Genomic DNA, 17,400 nt, shown 5'->3' on the forward strand with positions numbered 1-17,400 from the left:
TTTTGGCTCCTCACTCTTTGGAGAATCCTGGGGAGGGCACAGGAGGCCCATCTCCAGCCCTGCTCTGCTGGCAGCCCAAGGCGGGGAGGAGGTGGGAAGGCAGCACTCACAGGGAGAATGGGGCACCTCTGCCCGGCCCTGCGGTTCATGGGCCTACGGGATGATCAGGCACCCTGTGACCACAGGCCCTGGCCATGGGCTGTGCTGCGTGCCCAGACAGCAGCAGGAGCTGGGTGGGCGTGGCGGCAGACCATGAAGTTGGGCTTGTTTGGGTTTCACTGCTCACTGTTGTGATCGGGGGCACCTGGCCTAAACCTCTGAGAGCCCCAGAAATGGGTCAGTGCCATGAGCAACACAACAGCACACTCCTGGATCTCAGCTGGCTAGCTGGCCTGCTTGCTCCATAACAGGCCCCCGGGACACATGTACCCACCCCATTCCATCCTTGTTTCTCAGATGAAGACATCCAGGCACACACAGAGAGGCTGGGCAAGGTATCCAAGGTCACACAGCTGACAAGTGGCCAGGTTAGGGTTCAAATCCATGGGGTGGAGCTGCAGGACATGCCCTCCGCATTGCCTATGACGAGAGGTGGGGTACAGGGGATGCCCTCCCCAGGGTCCATCACTGCCATTGTCCTTGCCGCACCCCTGCCTAGTTCAAGGCCTGAGCGTGGGGAGCAGGAAGGAGCTGAAGGTTCTGGTCCGATGCTCACCATTGCCTGTGGCACTCAAATAGCGGAAGCAGAAGCAACCAGCCCCGGGGGAATCAGCCCCATCCTGCTCCTGCTCACCCAGAGGGCCAGGGGCTCCACCTCGGGGCCGCCCTCCCTGTCTGTCCTGGCCAAGGCAGCACTCACAGGGAGAATGGGGCACCCCTGCCCGGCCCATCTGCAGCCACCCTGGGAGCCCTGGCTAGCCAGCCTGTGGCTGGGTCAGCCATCTTCAGCCTCCCCGCTGCAGTCCCCGCTCTTTGGGTGTCCCTCTTGGGCTCCAGTGAGCTAGCCAGCTCTGCTCACCCTGTCCTAACTTGTTCCCCTGCACCTGCCAGTATCCACAGCAGCCAGGTCCCCTGCTGAGTGTGTCTCAGTGGCCAGGACTCCTCTTGAGCTGAGCTTTTCAGGCCCCTCTGCCCTCTGCTGAGAGGGGCTCTGGGAGCTGGAGCCCTGGCCCCGGAGTCTGTCACCTCCCCAGGCTCACTGGGGGAAGGGCTGCATGGCCAGGGTGCTCCTTGGCCACCTTGGTCTCGCCTCCCCTTTCATTGGGAGGGAGCAGGAGAGGTGGGAATCCAAAGGTAGAAGGAGGCTTTTGTTATTTTTAAATTTCTTTCCAGAGGGTGAGGGGTTTTTTCTTTATAAATATGTGTCGCAAATAAAGTTGTTTTGAAAATAAAAGTTGCCTTAAAAAAATCTCTGGCCTGAGAGACTCTTTCCTGGTAAATGCAAGGACTTAGATGGTGGTTTGCTGGACACAGTCAGGAGGAGGCAGAGGGCCAGGGTGGGGGTGCAGGGGTGCAGGGCGTCACTGGAGGAGGGTGTCACCTCTCGTGCGGTTAATGCTCTGCGTGGCAGCCTTGGAAGCTGTCCCTGACAGCGGGAAATGGAGGCGAACCCGCTCTCTGATTTCTGTTGCAGGAGGCAGGGACCAGGGGTCAGTGTCCAGAGGCACCAGTCCTCTCCCCTGAGAGTCCATTGCCCCTGCCCAGGTTAAAGGGGCACGGTGTGGTGCCCTGCATTTCTGTCTGCTCATCCTGGTCTGGCACAGGTATGTTATTGGTGGGCGTGGGGACGTGGGGCATGGGCATGGTGGGGAAGAGCTGATGCCTGGGGCCGGGCTGGCTGGACCCTCGCGTTTCACCCACTGGCTGCAGAAGGCCATAGGCTGGACTGAGCCAGGGCCTAGGCCTTCATGCTTCTTCTGTTATCCCCAGACCCACAAACCCCAGCGTCCCCAGAGGTGGGTGGGCTGAGCCCCCTGGGTGTGGGTGGGGCCTGCTCCTCTTGTCAGGCCCTCAGAACCACCCCCCACCAACGTCCTGGCAGGAAGGTGGCAGGCAAGGCTGGCTGCTGGCCAACCTCTCCCTGGTGTGGGCGTCAGCGGGACCAGGTGGCACTGTGCTGACCGCCAGGAGTCTGGGGCAGCTGGCAGCCACACTTGCCCATGACGTCCTCCAGGTGGCTGCGCACTCTTGCCCACTCTCCAAATATAAGCCCAGGCCCTGTGGGAGAGAGGCACCGAGACGGAGCCTGTGATGGCGGCCAAGCGGCCAAGCACCACCCTGAGCGTGCTCCTGGTGTGGATGCGGGTGGCGTCCACCTTGGTGGACCTAGACCTGCAGAAGGTGCCTTTTCCTTCCTGGCTTGCAGGCAGATAGCAGGGGATAGTGGGGAGCTGGGCAGGGAGGGGCCGGAGAGTGTTCAGCCACCGCAGGCCCCTCACTCCCAGTTGGTGCTGGCACAGCTACCTGAGGGCCCCCAGGACCTGCCCTGGTCAGTGTCCCAGGAGGGCAGACAGCTAAGGGCCCTGGTGGGGGCTCTGAGCTCTGCAGCCTTTCCTCTCCAGAGGCCTCTGGAGGGCCCCCTGTGACAGCAGGTGCCTGCCATCCTCAGCCAGGCTGGCTGGTCCTCAAGGTTTTTCAGGGTTGGGGTCCCAGGTGGCCCCCGACTGCCCCCCAGGTTGACAGGGTTCCCTCTATACCCCTGCCCTCTGCACTGTGGCGGTGGGGCCAGAGGAGGCCCTCTCCTGGGTGGGCAGCTTGTGGGCTTCTGTCCTGGTCCTCCTCCTACAGGCCAGACACGCGGGGATGTTCAGAAGGACAGACGTCAGGGAGACAAGTCCTTTACTGCTGTAACATCAGCCGTTTTCTGAGTTTCAGATGGCACCTCGGGCTCTGGGTGCGTGTTGGTGGCAGGAAGGCCCTCTCGCAGCGAGGCGGCAGGGCTGGGTCTCTTCTGCTGGGCCAGCCTGGTGAGAGGCCCAGTCACTTGGGCCTGCGTTCTACATGCTCTTCTGCTCTCCAGTCCCTGCGGGCAGCCAGGGCCTGCTCATCTCCCCACACGCCAGGCCTGGAGGCAGCAGAGGCCAGCTCTCTTGGGGCACCTCAAGCTGGCCCTGTGGCTGCTCCAGAAGGCCAGGTGGGAGGGGCATCACCGCCTGATGGTCTGAAGGGACCTCTGAGAAGGATGACTCTAGTGGGGACAAGCAGGTCTGAGACATCTTGCTGTTTTGCCTCTGAGGTCTCTGGCCACCAGCTCTGTGCCTGTGGCCTCTGAAATGCACCCTGGAGTCCAGGGATGGAGTCTCAGCTGGGCCTCTCAGAGCCAGGGCGGCTGCAGCTCTTCTCTCCAGATTTCAGGGTTCTGGCGGGAAGTTGGTTTGGCCTCGGAGTTCAATATGGCCCTGGATGCCGGGATGAAGGTGGAGGGCTTGTTCATCACCTTGAGTGGCCGGAACATGACCGTGAAGGCTGCGTATAACAAGTGAGAGCCTGGGACCCTGCCCAGACGTGGCCAGGGCACCCTGCCGAGGGGACGGCGTGGGGCGTGTGGCTGGTGGCTGTAGGACCCTCACAGGGTGTGCCTGCCCTCCCTCCCTGTGCCCCTGCCGGGACTCTAGCTCCGGAGAAAGCTGACCCCCAGACTCCTAGATCGGCATTTTCCCCAAATATAAGTATGGGGTTTGATGAAGCCCCACCAGGTTATAAGAAAAGAAAGTGGGCTTAGAGGTGGGCGCGGCTGGAGGGCTCAGGACCGGGGACCCTGCAGGAGCCCTTCCTGCAGCACGTCCCGCTGGGGGCGGGGGCGGGGACCTCCCCCCAGGAGCGCTGTTGGGGGAGGAGGCTGCGCAGGCGGCTGGGGCTGAGGGGCGCATGCTGCCTTCCAGCTCGGGAAGCTGCACCACAGAGAAAGTGGTGGGCTCAGGAAGAGACGCCGCTGTGGGGAAGTTTGCCTTCCCTGGTAAGTGCCCTGCCCTGCCCGGGGGTCGCAGCTTCCTGCCCACGCCCAGCAACTCCTGGCCTTGCTGCTCCGTGGGCCTGTTCCCAGGCTCCTTGGGCGCAGGCCCTCCTTCCCCTCAAGCACCCTGGGTCACCCTGCAGGGCCTGCTTCCGCCTCCCAGGGCATCACGGGAGGGTCCCAGGCTGGTCAGGAACAGGATGAAGTTAGGCCCTGCAGGCCTGGCTTCCCAGGTCACGCCCTCAGGCTGCCCAACCCTGCTGAGCCCTGCAGGTCACAGGGAGATCCACGTGCTGGACACAGACTACGAGCACTACGCCATCCTGAGAGTGTCCCTGCAATGGCAGGGCAAGGAGTTCCACGTGTTCAAGTACCTCAGTAAGCTCTGCCCAGGTGGGGGGTCTGCCCCGCCCTCCCCGGGACTGCCTGCCCAGATCCCCTGGCCCCACAGCTCGGAGCCTGGACAGGGAGGATGAGCCTGGGTTCTGGAGGTTCCGGGAGCTGACAGCAGACACGGGCCTTTACCTGGTGTCACGGCACAGTGAGTCCAGGTCCCTTGGAGGCTGACACTGGGCTGAGCCCCTGGGTGGGGCCCGCCAGCCTCCTGCCTGCACCTCACACTGCCCTGTCTCACAGGGAGGTGTGCCAAGCTCCTGAAGGAGGTGAGCCCACACCCCTCGGTCTGCACTGAAGACCCTAGCCCCGGCTCAGCAGAGCCCTGATGGGAGCCGCCTGGTGCTAGTTCCGGGGGCAAGAGAGGGCCGTTCACCCTCTGAGCAGGACACCTAGCACTGATGGGGCCTCCAGAGATGTGTCCATTTTATGGTTTGGAGAGAGCTGGCACCTACAGGGTGGTGACCCCCAAGCTGCCAAGTGGGGCCCTGGGGGTATGGGGCAGAGAGAGAGATGGGGGAAGAGAGGAAGGTGGTCCCATCTCCTCTGTTTGTCCATCATGGCTGTGCAGGACTGCCGGTGGCTCTGCCCCTTCAGGCCCTGCCCGGGTGTGGGGTGAGGCATGGGCACTGTAAGCACCCACTTGTGGCGCCCTGTGTCTGACTCTGCACTGACCCACCACCTGTGCATCCCCACCTTGTCTCAGTCCCCAGTGGTCAGCACTACTACCCCACCTGTGGCTAGAGGCACTGAGGCTCAGGGACTGGATTTTTGCCAAAGCCAGGCAATTGGGAGACTGGGTCCCCAGCCCTGGCCCACCCCTCCTCGGGACCCTGGAAGTGGCCCAGAGCCCTGAGCACCCCCTTCTGTGTGCAGGAGCTGATTTAGAGGAGCTCCTGTCCCGGTCCTGCGGCTGAGCCCCACCCCAGGGGCCACCTGCACCAGCTTTCAAAATAAACCCACTGGCAAACCCACGGCCCAGTGTCTTTCCTGGGACTGGGGCTGGGTGTGACAGGTGGAGCAGCTGGAGACCCACCTGCTCTGCCAAGTATGTGCCTCACGTGGGAACAGCAGCCCTGGGCTCTTGCCCCCAAGGGACCCGCCCAGCCCTGCCATTTTCAGGCTACGAGGGCAGTGGGCCCAAAGCATCCCCCTCCCCCTGGAAGAGTCTGTCCCGCCTGGAGAGCTGGATGCAGCCCCAGGCTGGGGCCCGGTGAACAGGGGTCCTGGTGTAATCTCAGCAGGACTCACAAATAAAAGGAGACCTGTCCACACTCCTCTGTGTGTTCGTCCATGGCTCCCTATTGTCCAGAACTCAAACCCCACAGTGGTTGTGTCCAAGGCCCCCCTGGATGTGGCTCCTCCTCCATCCTCTGCCTGGTCTTCCCACCACCCTGACTTCACCTGAACAGCCTTACTCTCACCCCACCACCGGCCCATTGCTGCCTGCCCACATGTGGGTGCTGGGGCTGGAGAGCAGAACAGGCAGGGAAGATGGGTGGTTCTGAGACAGGCCTTTAGGGGCTAGTTGGCCCCTCATATGTGGGGCAAGACAACCCAAGCTTTCCAGAGAGCAGCTGCCTCGGGTGGGGCAGGCAGGAGGGTGGAACCTGCAGTCAAGAGGTGCTGGACTGGGGTTGGGGATGGGCAGCCCCATCACAGTGGAGAAACCTCGATGAATCTGGCTTTAGCCTAACTTTCAAAGCAATTTTCAGAACTTAAAATCTTATAGGATTTTTTTTTTAAATATTTTTTAGTTGTAGTTGGACACAATACCTTTATTTTATTTATTTTTATGTGGTGCTGAGGATGGAACCCAGTGCCTCACACATGCTAGGCAAGTGCTCTACCGCTGAGCTACAGCCCCAGCTCAAAATCTCATAGGAAGTTAGGTTTAGTGGGCTAGGTTCTGGCTAGACACCACAGGCCCACATTGTAGATGGCCTTAAATTCCAAACCAGGTCCCAGATGACCCAGAGGAGACATTTAGGGCTCAAATTTGGACACATGAGGGGCACTTTGGTGCAAGTGAGTTTCCTGGGATCTGTCCCCCAAAGGACAGGTTCAAGGAGCTTAGCCTGTACCTGGGCTCTCTGCTCCGGCTGCCTAAAGGGTACTGCAGACTGCGGGCTCCCACCACAGAGGTTCATTGTCTCGCAGTTCTGGAGGCTGGGTGTCCAAGCTCAAGGTGCTGCGAGAGCTCTTCTTGGCACGTAGACAGCAGCTTGTCACCGTGTCTTCACCTGCATGTGTGTGGGAGCCCTTCTTCAGTCTCCCTGTTCCTACGGGGACACCAGCCCTATTCAATTAGCCCCTCCCTTGATGTCACCCAACCCCTAGTGTCTCCTAAGGCCCTCTCTCAAATACAGTGACACGGAGGGCTAGGACTTCAACTCGTGCATTTTGGGGAGAACACAGTTCAGTGTAAAACCACAGTCCACACCATGCAGACGGTTACAGAAAGCAGGGCCTCTACAACGTACTGTCAACCATGTCCCACACGAGAGTTACCAGATACCAAAGAAGCAGGTTAAAGAATGGTTGAAAGGGCTTTGGCTGGGGCTCAGTGGTAGAGCACTCACCTAGCATGTGTGAGGCACGGGGTTCCATCCTCAGCACCACTTAAAATAAATAAACGAGTCAAACAAGGGTAATGTGTTCATATTCAACTAAAAAAAAATGAGTGAATTCATCTCAGTTTCTCTTTCTATTGTTCGTTTCTTCCCCTAGTTTTAAAAATTTCCTCACTTAAGATGTCCTTTTACCACTCTTAGTGTTTGTCTTGGCAACTTTGGTTCAGTTTCGGGTGCTGTTACAACTTTCTTCTTTGTGTGTGTGTGGACATTGGCCAATGTGTTTTCCGCTTTATTTTGTCACTTCCTAGAGTAGCTCAGTGCGAGTGCAGCCACCTTGTCTGTTGGCTTCACGGTGGGGCGGACGTCTGGAGGTCTGAGTGCTGCCCCACTGCACCCAGTACAGTGCCGAGGTCTGCTTCCTCTAATGGACAGCCGAGTGACTGTCCCATCTGTGTGGGCTGCCACTGTGGGCAGTTTGAACCACAGAGATTTCCTTCTCTCAGTCCCGGATGCTGGGAGGTCCATGATCAAAGTCCCGGCCAGCTTGTTCCCCACGAGGGCTGCCTTCCTGCCCCAACCCTCTTCTCACCAGCATACCAATCCCACAGGGCTCCTCGGTGTGACCTTGTCTAACCCTAACCCCCGCTCACGCCATCCCACGGGACTCCGCACCTGAATTCTGGGGACTCAGTCTCCCATCTGCAACATGGTGGCCATGTGGGGCCCTGGAGTCCAGTCCTCCTGGCCTTGCGGGACCTGTGCCTCCTCATGCTTCCAATCTGCAGTGCGCAGGGCTTTTCTGGGGCTCCTGCCTTTGGTCCCAGGCTCTCAGGCAGGACTTTCCTGCGGAGTGGGATTCCTTTCCTGTGGTCACCTTAGATGAGTCTTGCGTTCCTTGACTGTTCTCTCTTCCCGTGGGCTTTGGTGTCCCCCCTCCCCCATGCTCCACGGAATCTCAGACAGAGTGCCTAGAGCCGCCTCTGCTCGTCCTTTATCTACAGATAATGTGAAGTTTCTAGGGTTTTCCCTGATTCACGTGGTTGCCTTGTCCTTCCTTTAGGGTGACTTGAGTTTTAGGTGATTGTGGAGAGACCCAGCTTCAGTGACCATCTGGCCTGGTGGCCTCTTGCTGATCTGTGCTGCTCCCCGTGTCCAGCTGCTACCGTGTGACTCTCCTCTCTAGGCCCAGGGCCATTCCTGGGATGTTTCAGATGGAATGTGTATTTTAAAGGGACACTCAAAGGGTTAATTTGAAGAAGAGGATGGTGATTTGGAGAGATGTGCTGCAGTCTGGCTGGGCACAAATAACCGGGAGGTCACGAGCCACTTGTAGATTCAAGCAGGAACGAACTTTATTCCAGAACCCACGCAAACTCAATGGGAACTCAACGGGAACTTCGCGAGAACTCTAAAGTAGCGGGCACCCGAGGTAGCAGGAGCCGCCTTATTGCCGGACAGCAGAGGTTTATATACACAACTGAATACACAGCTTGTTTCAATTTAGCATCATCCAGTTACAGCAATCAGTCATTATCTTAATAATTATACACAGCTTAACTTAATCACCATCATCTTAATGGCTTGCTGGCACTACCCCTCAACCACTCCTTCTGGCAAAATGCCAGGCATCATCTTGACTTGGTTGTGGCTCTCAACAGAGATGGACTTCCAGAGACGATCTCTCCGCCCTCTACATCTTTCTCTTCCATGAGGCACCTGGAGGTGACAGGTCAGGAGCCACCCTAACCCCGGCTCAGGGTCTCAGATGCTTCTGGTCCTAGAGGTGGTGGCAGCACAGTGGCAGGTCCATGCAGGGCTGGAATCCTGTTCACTTCACCTGTGGGGTCATGGGGACGCATCAAGTGTCCTCCCGTGGAAGCTGGGGAACACAGATGCGCCTGCTTCCCCACCTCCAAGGCTTTTCCATCATGGGTCAGAACTGCAAGCCGACAGCAGCTGCCTGGGCAGCAGTCTGAGGTCCACCTCCAGGAGCCAGCTGCAGGTGTGAGACAACAGGCAGAAGTGGTGTCCCTGCTCCTGCTGGCCCGGCTCTTCTCGGCCTCCCGCTGCGGGAGCCTGCCTGCCAGAGGTGCGGTGAGGCAGCTGCGCATCCCAGGGAGAATGGCAGGCTGCTACCCCGGCTGAGGAAGGTCTGGCAGCAGCTCCTGTCGGGGCCCATTGGACCAGCTGGTGCGGTCTTTGGGAGGACGAATGGGCCGTGGAGAGCAAGGGAGGATCTCCCACCTGCCTGGTGCCTGTGGCACCCGCAGCATTTTCTAGGGACTGTCTCTGTACTGTGTCCTCCAGCACCTGGGTCTTCCAGGGTCTGATGAGCAGCTCTGGGTCTGGACTCCTGTCTTCCCATACTCCACCTGGCAGTGTCCACCACCGGACAGACAGCAGTGGCTCTCCCTCTCTCTCGGTGGGGCTGGACAGCCTTCTCCACGCCCTCTCATAGCGTCCTCTAGGCACGGTGATTTTGTGGCACCACAGGACAACGTGCTGGCCACGGCAGTGAGGAGAGGCCAGGTGGCGGGAAGCCTAGCACCATCCCAGTCCTAGCGACCTTGGTGCCTTCCCACAGTGGGGTGAGCTGGCCCTTCCCCGAGCCCCAGTCTCTGCTGATTGGTCTAATGTCAGGATGCAGAGATCACGGCAGACCCGTCTCCTGAGACTGAGTCTGTGCCCCTTGGTCTTCTGTCGGAGGCGGAGACCACTTAGGTGTGTTCAGAAAAGAGAAATTGAACTTAGCATCTTGTTACAAAGTTGGTGTATGAGGAGCCCCCAGGACAAATAGGTCACCTGGGCATCAGCTCTCCACCTGCCCCGGCTGCTCCCCCGAGCCTCTGAAGAGGACCTGAGGGGGCACCCTGCAGGCCACCCTGGAAACAGGAAACCAAGGGGTGGAAGGAAGAAACAGGCCAGCGGCCCCCACCCCCATCTGGGAGGGCAGAGGAAGGGTTGGGATTACGAAGCCCAGAGCCTTAGAGACCCCAGACCTCAGGGAAAGAGGCACTGCTGGGCAGGACCCTCTGAGGAGGGCACAGTGTGGGGGAAGAGCAGGTTGGACTTGTGAGAGCCAGAGGGTGGCAGAGGCTGCTCACGGGGCTGTGGCCACAGGGCGTGGCATCCTGTCCTGAAAGGACAGTGTAACACTGTGTCCCTGAAAGACCCTTTCTGTTCCCAAGGACCTAGCCAAGTTGGAATGGCCTGGACATTCTGTCCAGATAGATCCCACTGTGAAGGACGCTGGCTCTCTGTCCCTCGTCTGGTGCACCTCGGCAGCCGGGTGTCACCCTGGCAAGGGCTTTCTTGTGTGCACCTGGCACAGCTGTTCCTTGGGATTCTGGTCACAGGAACTAAGCAAGCTCATGATGCCACTGCCCTGTGGCTGACCTGTGTCCCTCCTTGCACTAGCTGTGCGGAGCCAGGGGCATGGTGCAGAGGTGAGAGCCCTGTGCCCTGGTCTGACCCTGGACAAGGCTCCATGAGGGATGGAGGGGAGGTGCTGTTTGTCCAGCTCTTGGCTCCTGGACCTCCCCAAAACACGTTTTATAAACCTTATGCCTTACACACTGTCTCTAGGTATCTTTTTGGGTCTCTCAACAACTGGTCCCCACTGCCCTAGCACAACTGGCCATGGTCCAACCACAGGCTTGACAGACAGGCCAGGAGACCACCTTGGGTGGCTGTCACCCAAGTCACCAGCCAAGGAGGTGCTTCTGTGACAGTCCAGGAGACCATCAGTAGCCCACAGGCCAGTGGGCCCACCCTGGCCAGGCCTTGACTGCTAACTGCAGCTCCCTACCTCTTATACCTGCCTCCGACTGTGGACCTCTTGGAGACAGCCAAACATGTCCTGCCAAGCCCACGGGCGCCCGACCCTAGGAACCCACCTCCAGCTCCTGGGCAGTGAGGAGCCCAGCCTAATCCCATCTTAAGACTAGGAGCCATCTTGTCACAAAGTCATGAAAAGCTCATTTCTGCTTTACTGTAAGTTCCTGAGATTCCTAAACTTGTTTGGAATTCCTGCCGTGCTCTGAACTCACCCCTGCCTGCCCCCCCCCACCAGATAACAACCTCTCTGAAACCTCAGCGGCTCCTCATGAATTCTGATGTTGGGATCTGAATTTACTCCCTACCTTGAAATATCAAGCCATGCAGATCATTAATCTGCCATCTGCCCTTGCATTACGTTTGCCAGAACCCCGTTACCTGTAGGTTCCCAAGACACCCCCTTCTGTGGCTTTTTGTGCTATATAAACCTTTCCTTCCTGAGGGGGCGCTGATCTCTGGCCCAGGTCAGGGTGGGGAAGTCGCTGGCCAGCTCTCTGTGTGCACAATGCAAGCTTGCTGTAATTCGGTTTAAAATTGGAGTTAGTGGTCTTTTCTGTGTGTGGAGGTTCAATAGGCAGCAGCCCCTGGGGAGCAGGTAGCCCTGTCCCCTCCCACCTGAGGCTTTCCAGCCCTCTAGCCTGGGACTCAGCCTGGGAGTCATGCCAAAGGCAGGGAGTGGCCAACTCCCTGGTGGACAAGCTGAGTCCCGAGTCGGGCTTCTCCCTCGGGTCTTCCAGTGCTTCCACTGCAGTGCGCCCAGGGGCACTGTCTGGTGGCTTTGCTGAGAACCAGCCTCCCACACCTCTCTGCCTACCAGCCTGGCCTGGTGGCCATCTGCTGGCCCTCTGCCGCGCCCCTCCCCCCATGGATATCTTCAGAGGCCAAGACCACCCTCTGCTTTGTGGTGCAGCCCCTGGCTGTGGCCTCCAGCACTGCTCTGGCTGGAGGGTCCCGCTGCCCCCAGGCCCTCACAGATCGCCCACAGTAGCTCTGACTTCCTTCTGGACTCCAGTCGCGTGGCATCTGGGGGAAGCCAGCTTCCGGAGCCTGGCTCAGGGCCAGAATGAGCAGGCGTTGCAGGAAACAGACCTCTCCTTGTGGAGAGGCGGCAAGCTTCACTGGAGAGCTCAGAGAACAAACTCCAAATGCTGAGCCCTGATCCACAGTTTCTCACATTTATAGATCATTTGGCGTCATCTTAGACCTGTCCTATCTTTGTTTTTTTTTTTTTTTTTAATTCCTAATCTATATGGCAGAAGGCAAAATGCAGACCTTCAAGCCATGCTTATAGAAGAATGTTATATACAACATCAAGCATGCTCACAGAAACAGATGCAAAGAAAGGCTCTTTTCAGGAGCTGGGGTTGTGGCTCAGCGGTAGAGCGCTCACCTAGTACGTGCAAGGCACTAGGTTCGATCCTCAGCACCACATGAAAATAAATAAATAAAATAAAGGTATAGAGTCCAACTACAACTAAAAAGTAAATATTAAAAAGAAAGTCTCTTTTCACAGACGTAGTTCAATCTCTAGCCTTGAAAGCCTGCACAGGAGTGTTTACATTTCAAAAGGGAAGCAGAGGGCTGGGGACACAGCTCAGTTGGTAGAGTGCCTGCCTTGCATACACTCTGGTGGCCCTGGGTTCAATCCCTAGCGACACACACACACACACACAAAAGGGAAGCTGTCAGACTCCTAGAGATGTTATTTGCAATCCCAAACGCAGGGAGCTTGGTTAATTGGATTTCCTGAAGGAGAGGAGGAGAGCTGACCCTTCCCCAGGCATTGGTTGGGCTCACCATAACTTTCATGTTATTTCATTCTACAACCGGGTCTGGTTTTGCCATCTCACAGGAAGGTGGACCAGAGCTTCGGTTTGCTCTGGGATGGGCCCTCGGCACCCATGGTCTTGCTGCTGTTCAGAAGGCTCAGTAACTCTCCCTGATGAGTGAATGGATGACGATCCCAGGGTGAGCAAGGTTAAGGCCTTGGGTGGCTGAAGGGCTCCGAGCCACCTGCCCTGGGCTGTGCATGCAGACTCTGCAAGTGCTTCTGCCCACAGCTGCAGGACAGGAGGCTCTGATGGCACAGTGATGCAGCGGTGGGAAGCCCAGGTGGCAGGCAGCTCTTGGGGACCTTGGGGACATGCAGACAGGGTCTCGGGAGGAGAGGTGGCAGGGTGGGAGCTGGCTGTAGAGAACAGGTCCAGGTGGTAGGGTGAAGGGAACAGGTTGGGCTGGCGGGGGTCCAGAGGGCTGGGATGGGGGAGGCCACGGCTGGCTGAGCAGAGGGCCCGTGGTCAGAAGTAGGTAGGAGCACTTTAAAAAAGACTTTTAGGAATTGTTGTATTTTTTATGATGGAAACAGAAGATATCCAAACCCGTGGTTTCTGGAAGAACTCCTTGTTCTTGACCAGTCTGCACTGCCCTTGAACTTGACCTCAGCCCCATCAGGTCTGGCCCTGCAGAGCAGCATCTGAGTCTGCCCAGACTCACCCCAGGAGAGTGCAGATCCCGGGAGGGTTTAGGGGGCTCATCCTGGAAACCTCTGTGGAGAAGGAGGCAGGAGAGCAGGCTCTGCAGTGGCCTAGAGCAGGCCCTGCACACACCCCGGCGCCCTCTAGGCCATGCTGCAGGTCCAGGGTGGGCACACAGGCCATCCTGCCACCCTTTGGGTAATGTTGCTACTTTGCAAGAACAGTGGCCAGCGTGGTGCCCTGTGGTCAGTGGCCACCCACATCCTGGCACTCAGAGCCATATAAGAGCTTCCCAGCAGAAGGGCAGCACATCCTCCCATGGTGAGTGGTGTGCTTGGGCCTGGAGAGGATGAGGGTGCTGCAGCTGGGTGCTCTGCTGGTGTTGGTCTTCATGCCCAGCACCCAGCTGGTGTGGCTAGGAAGACTGAACCCCAAGCAGGTACCAGCCCTCTCCAACAGCAGGTCTGTCCTAGGGCCCAGGCCCCTCCTCTGAGGCCACACAGCTTCTGGGTCCCCAGGGCCAGCCCAGACAGGCATGAGTGGTGGGGCTAGGTAGGGCTGGTCACCCCTGAGGGAGGAGAACCAGGCCTCTCAGCTGACTGCCCCTCATGCAGCTTCTTGGGCCCTGGTACCTCCTTGCCGTGGCCTCCCACGAGAAGGGCTTCATGGTGGAGAAGAACACAAAGTACGTAGAAGGCGTCATGGTGACTCTCACCCCAGAAAACAACCTGAAGGTGCTGTCCACTCGGCATGGGTAAGTGGGCAGCGCACTGCACCGGCCCCACGCAGGTCCCCTGCAGGCCCTCCGCACACGAGCCTCCACCCACAGCTCCCGCAGGCTGCTTCCTCTGGACATGGAGGTTGCTCTGTGTCCCTGAGTGGCGATGCTGGGGACAGCAGGCTCCCTGCACGGATACCCGTCAGCCTTTTACTTTCTCAGAGTTCTTTGCCATCTGTGGGCCAAAACGGGCACTGTGTAGGCTTCAGTGTGCCTTTTCCTGACGTGGGAGCTGTGGGCTCGCCAGCCCTCGTCAGCAAGCCCCTCCTGCTTCCAGGGATCCATTTGTTCAAATGCCCTACACATGCTCCTCTCGGGTGTTTCTTACTGTTTGTAGGGATCCTTAAATATGAGGGAGCGTGGTCAACATCAGCTGCACACCCGCTCCCCAGTGGCTCATGTCCACGCTGTTGAGGAAGGTTTTATCTCCCCCCGAGGGCCCTGGGGGCCATGTCCCCCTGGGGAGCCCCTCCCCACTCTCTGGTCTCACACCTTGGATGCATCGGGAGGCGCGACGCTGGTCACAGGCATCCGCCCCTGTGTGTCTTGCTTTACTTCTGAACTTCCTATTCTGTTCCTTTCATCTACTGAGTGGCCCAAACCCTGATGTTTTAGTCATTCAGCTTTAGTTGCCTCATTATCTCAAAGTCTAGAACTTGCTGCGTCTTCCCTCTGGGGTCATCTTTTTGTTCCCAGTGGACCTGAGCAGCAGCTTGCGGCCCTGCGGTGGCCTGCTCCTCTGGGGACTGGCACTGTTCCACGTCAAGTCTCTGCCCCTACCACAGACCGACCCTGCGGGTGCCCTTGCTTGCTCCATGTGGACCTGGGTCTCAGGGCAGGTGACAGGGAGTGGCTGGCACTTACCTGATAGCCTGTCTCCTCACAGCAGGGTTTCCTGGCAACTGGGGCATCAGGGAGACCCATCTCTGCAGCCTCCCGGCCGGCTGACCAAGCAGGGACGAGGAGAGCCTGTCTCTTCCCACGGGTCTTTCCTTTCTAGGCTGGAGGGGTGCACCCAGAACGCGATGGAGCTGTCCAGGCAGAGCTCCCGATGGGTGTTTGAGAACCCCGGTAAGTAGGATGCTGCAGGGCCCTCATCGGGCAGTGCTTGCCTGGAGCCCGCTGGAGGACAGCAGGCCAGTGGGCAGGGCCAGGGCCTGCAGGATGGCTCCAGAGGTCTTGGTACAGCTCTTCACGGGCAGCTGTAGGACCTGCCTTGGTTGGGAACTTGGTGCCAGTCCTCGGGGTGAGAAGACTCTCACCCCAAGACAAAGCATGTGGCCCTCACGTTCCCTGCCCCTCATGCCTGACACCTGTGGGGCATCTCAGCCCAGGGCCCTGGGCTCCTCCCTGGGTGCAGAGAGCCGGGTGCCTGCACAGTGGCTGGCCACCTCCCTCGAAACAGGTCAGATGGGGTGACCCAGGTTCTCCTCAGGCTCCCGAGGATGCGCTGGGCAAGACCCTCAGCTGCCCAGCTGTGCATCAGTCCGTCATTTTGGCCACTTCCTCCTGGCACCAGCCTGGGGACTTCTCCTGTGGTCTGCTGGGTCTTGCCCTCAATCTGCCCTCTATCCCCATGGCTGCCCCGTTGGCATAGTGGCCTGTGCCCACCTGGGGGCACGTTTGCCTCCTAGCCCTGGGTGTGCTGCAGTACCGGGTGCTGGGCACCAACTTCAGAGACTACGCCATTGTCCTGACCCAGATGGAGGTCGAGGAAGAGGCCTTCAACACGCTGGAGCTGTACAGTGAGTGGCGCCTGAGTGGGGGGCACAGGAGTAAGCCCCTCTGCCCGAGGCCTCTGTGCTGGGGCATCCTAGCAGCTGGCCCTCCCCGAGTCCCAGGGGCTGTCCCTCTCCCCCAGGCCGGATGGAGATGGCCAGCCGGGAGGCCCTGCAGCTCTTCACCAAATGGAGCAGGAACCTGGGCTTCCTATCCCAGCAGCAGGCCCAGCTGCAGAAGGACTGTAAGTGTCCTCAAGTGGCCAGGGGAGGTCAGGCAGGCCCAATGCCCACAGATCACACTGGGGGCCACGTCCTGCTTTCTGCCAGTTGGGGACTTCCTGGAGTTCCCACCCAGTCAGGCCTGCGGGATGGTTGGGGACAGGGCCAGGCACTCGGGGTCTTCTCACAGCGGGCCCCGCCTTACCTTCCAGTCACCTGTGCACGCAGGATCCTCCAGGTGAGCCACCAGCTGGGGGGGCTGTAGCCTCCTGGGGCTGGGAGAACTGTCACCCAAGCCTGCTGGCCATGACTCTGCTGCAGGGAGGAGGCTGAGGGTGGCCCACTGCTGGCCAGCTGGCCCCCAGTGCTCATCCTGTTTCCAGTAAGCGGCAGTGCCCACGTGTTCCTGTGGAGCACGCACCACTGTCCTCTCAGCAGCCAGGTGGTGGTGTGGGCTGGCTGCTGCCCGAGGCTCTCGCCCCAGCAAATAAAGGATTCCACAAGCAAACTCCCCTAGTGTGTCTGACTGGGCCAGACAGCGTCCACGCCCGGCAGGTGGAGGAATTGGACAGATCAACCCAGGAAGGTGGGGCACCATGAGAGGCCACACTTGGCTCTGGTCAAGAGGACTTGATGCTGCAGTGTCACTCAGCAGAGTCCCCTGGGGACACAGCTTCTGGGTTGGTCTGCTGGACGCAGAGCAGGCAGGGTGTGACTTGGAGGTGGGTGCTGACATCCTCAGGACTGCAGCAGGGCAGGAGGAACTGAGGTGCTCTGAGCTTGGCTTCCTGTGCTCTGGCTGCTGCTGGGTCAGGGGCCAGTGACCAGGAGGGCCTGAGCCTGAGGGCCTCCTGGGTTCAGGTGTGGGGACAGCTGGGCTGAACAGGTGAGGGCTGAACATCACTTACACTGAGATGAGGTGAGTGCACATGGGGGACCTCAACCCTTAAGGCTGGACATGCACATGTGTGTGCACACACACGTGCACCTGCCTACATGTGTAGCACATGCACTCATGGGTGTGTGTGTCCCTCCCAGCCTACCCGACATTACCTGCTCAAGCACTGTGACCTCAAAAAACGTGGCTTCCAAATCGTGTTCCTAGAGGCCACCGTGTCACATCCAGAGTGCACACCTGTCCCAGGCACAGTCCATGAGGCCCTGGCCCTTTGCTTCACACCTGGGGTTCCAGGATGAGAGGACCAGGGTGCCCCATGCCAGGCCAGATGGTCCAGGGCTGTAGAGGTACCCAGGGAACCTGTGGCAGCCCCAGGCCATATGGTGAAGGCATAAGGGACCTTGGTGTAGCCTGTGGGAACGTGATGGCATCTTCTCTGGGGACCTCCCTCCAAGAACGGCGGTGTCCATAGCAGTCGACTTGGCTATGTGAGGGCCCAGGGCTGGCCAGGCCCTGTGTCAGGAGGAGGGGCAGAGTCCAAAACCACAGCTG

The 17,400-nt window shown here is 58.9% G+C and overlaps 2 protein-coding genes across 5 annotated transcripts; both read left to right on the top strand.

Annotated features, from left to right (window-relative positions):
• The first annotated feature begins 3,178 nt into the window (after positions 1–3,178).
• Positions 3,179–5,319, top strand: Lcn8 (lipocalin 8). Of its 4 annotated transcripts, XM_015505661.2 has the most exons (5): positions 3,179–3,478; positions 3,882–3,955; positions 4,226–4,330; positions 4,404–4,493; positions 4,589–5,319. In XM_015505661.2, the coding sequence occupies exons 1-5, from the start codon at positions 3,273–3,275 to the stop codon at positions 4,672–4,674; spliced, it is 561 nt and encodes a 186-aa protein (XP_015361147.2). In that variant the 5' UTR covers positions 3,179–3,272; the 3' UTR covers positions 4,675–5,319. The 4 variants fall into 4 exon arrangements, 3 of the variants coding, with proteins under 3 accessions (XP_015361147.2, XP_048669390.1, XP_048669391.1); XM_048813434.1 differs by lacking the exon at positions 3,179–3,478 and having other exon boundaries at positions 3,798–4,330; positions 4,589–4,614; positions 5,222–5,319; XR_007351313.1 differs by lacking the exon at positions 3,179–3,478 and having other exon boundaries at positions 3,912–3,955; positions 4,226–4,493; positions 4,589–4,614; positions 5,222–5,319.
• Positions 5,320–13,581: 8,262 nt separating this feature from the next.
• Lcn6 (lipocalin 6) lies at positions 13,582–16,235 on the top strand. The gene is made up of 6 exons (XM_015505662.2): positions 13,582–13,671; positions 13,847–13,986; positions 15,011–15,081; positions 15,645–15,755; positions 15,872–15,973; positions 16,163–16,235. The coding sequence occupies exons 1-6, from the start codon at positions 13,582–13,584 to the stop codon at positions 16,213–16,215; spliced, it is 567 nt and encodes a 188-aa protein (XP_015361148.2). The 3' UTR covers positions 16,216–16,235.
• The last annotated feature ends 1,165 nt before the right edge of the window (positions 16,236–17,400 follow it).

Source organism: Marmota marmota, unplaced genomic scaffold, assembly GCF_001458135.2.
Source record: "Marmota marmota marmota unplaced genomic scaffold, marMar, whole genome shotgun sequence".
NCBI classification, from domain to species: Eukaryota; Metazoa; Chordata; class Mammalia; order Rodentia; family Sciuridae; genus Marmota; species Marmota marmota.

Coding starts and splice junctions, on each gene's coding strand:
- Lcn6 (XM_015505662.2), top strand. CDS start 13,582: ATGAGGGTGCTGCAGCTGGGTGCTCTGCTGGTGTTGGTCTTCATGCCC. Junction 13,672..13,846: donor GAAGACTGAACCCCAAGCAG/GTACCAGCCCTC, acceptor CCCCTCATGCAG/CTTCTTGGGCCCTGGTACCT. Junction 15,974..16,162: donor GGCCCAGCTGCAGAAGGACT/GTAAGTGTCCTC, acceptor CTTACCTTCCAG/TCACCTGTGCACGCAGGATC.
- Lcn8 (XM_048813433.1), top strand. CDS start 3,868: ATGCTGCCTTCCAGCTCGGGAAGCTGCACCACAGAGAAAGTGGTGGGC. Junction 4,331..4,403: donor CCACGTGTTCAAGTACCTCA/GTAAGCTCTGCC, acceptor CTGGCCCCACAG/CTCGGAGCCTGGACAGGGAG. Junction 4,494..4,588: donor TTACCTGGTGTCACGGCACA/GTGAGTCCAGGT, acceptor CCTGTCTCACAG/GGAGGTGTGCCAAGCTCCTG.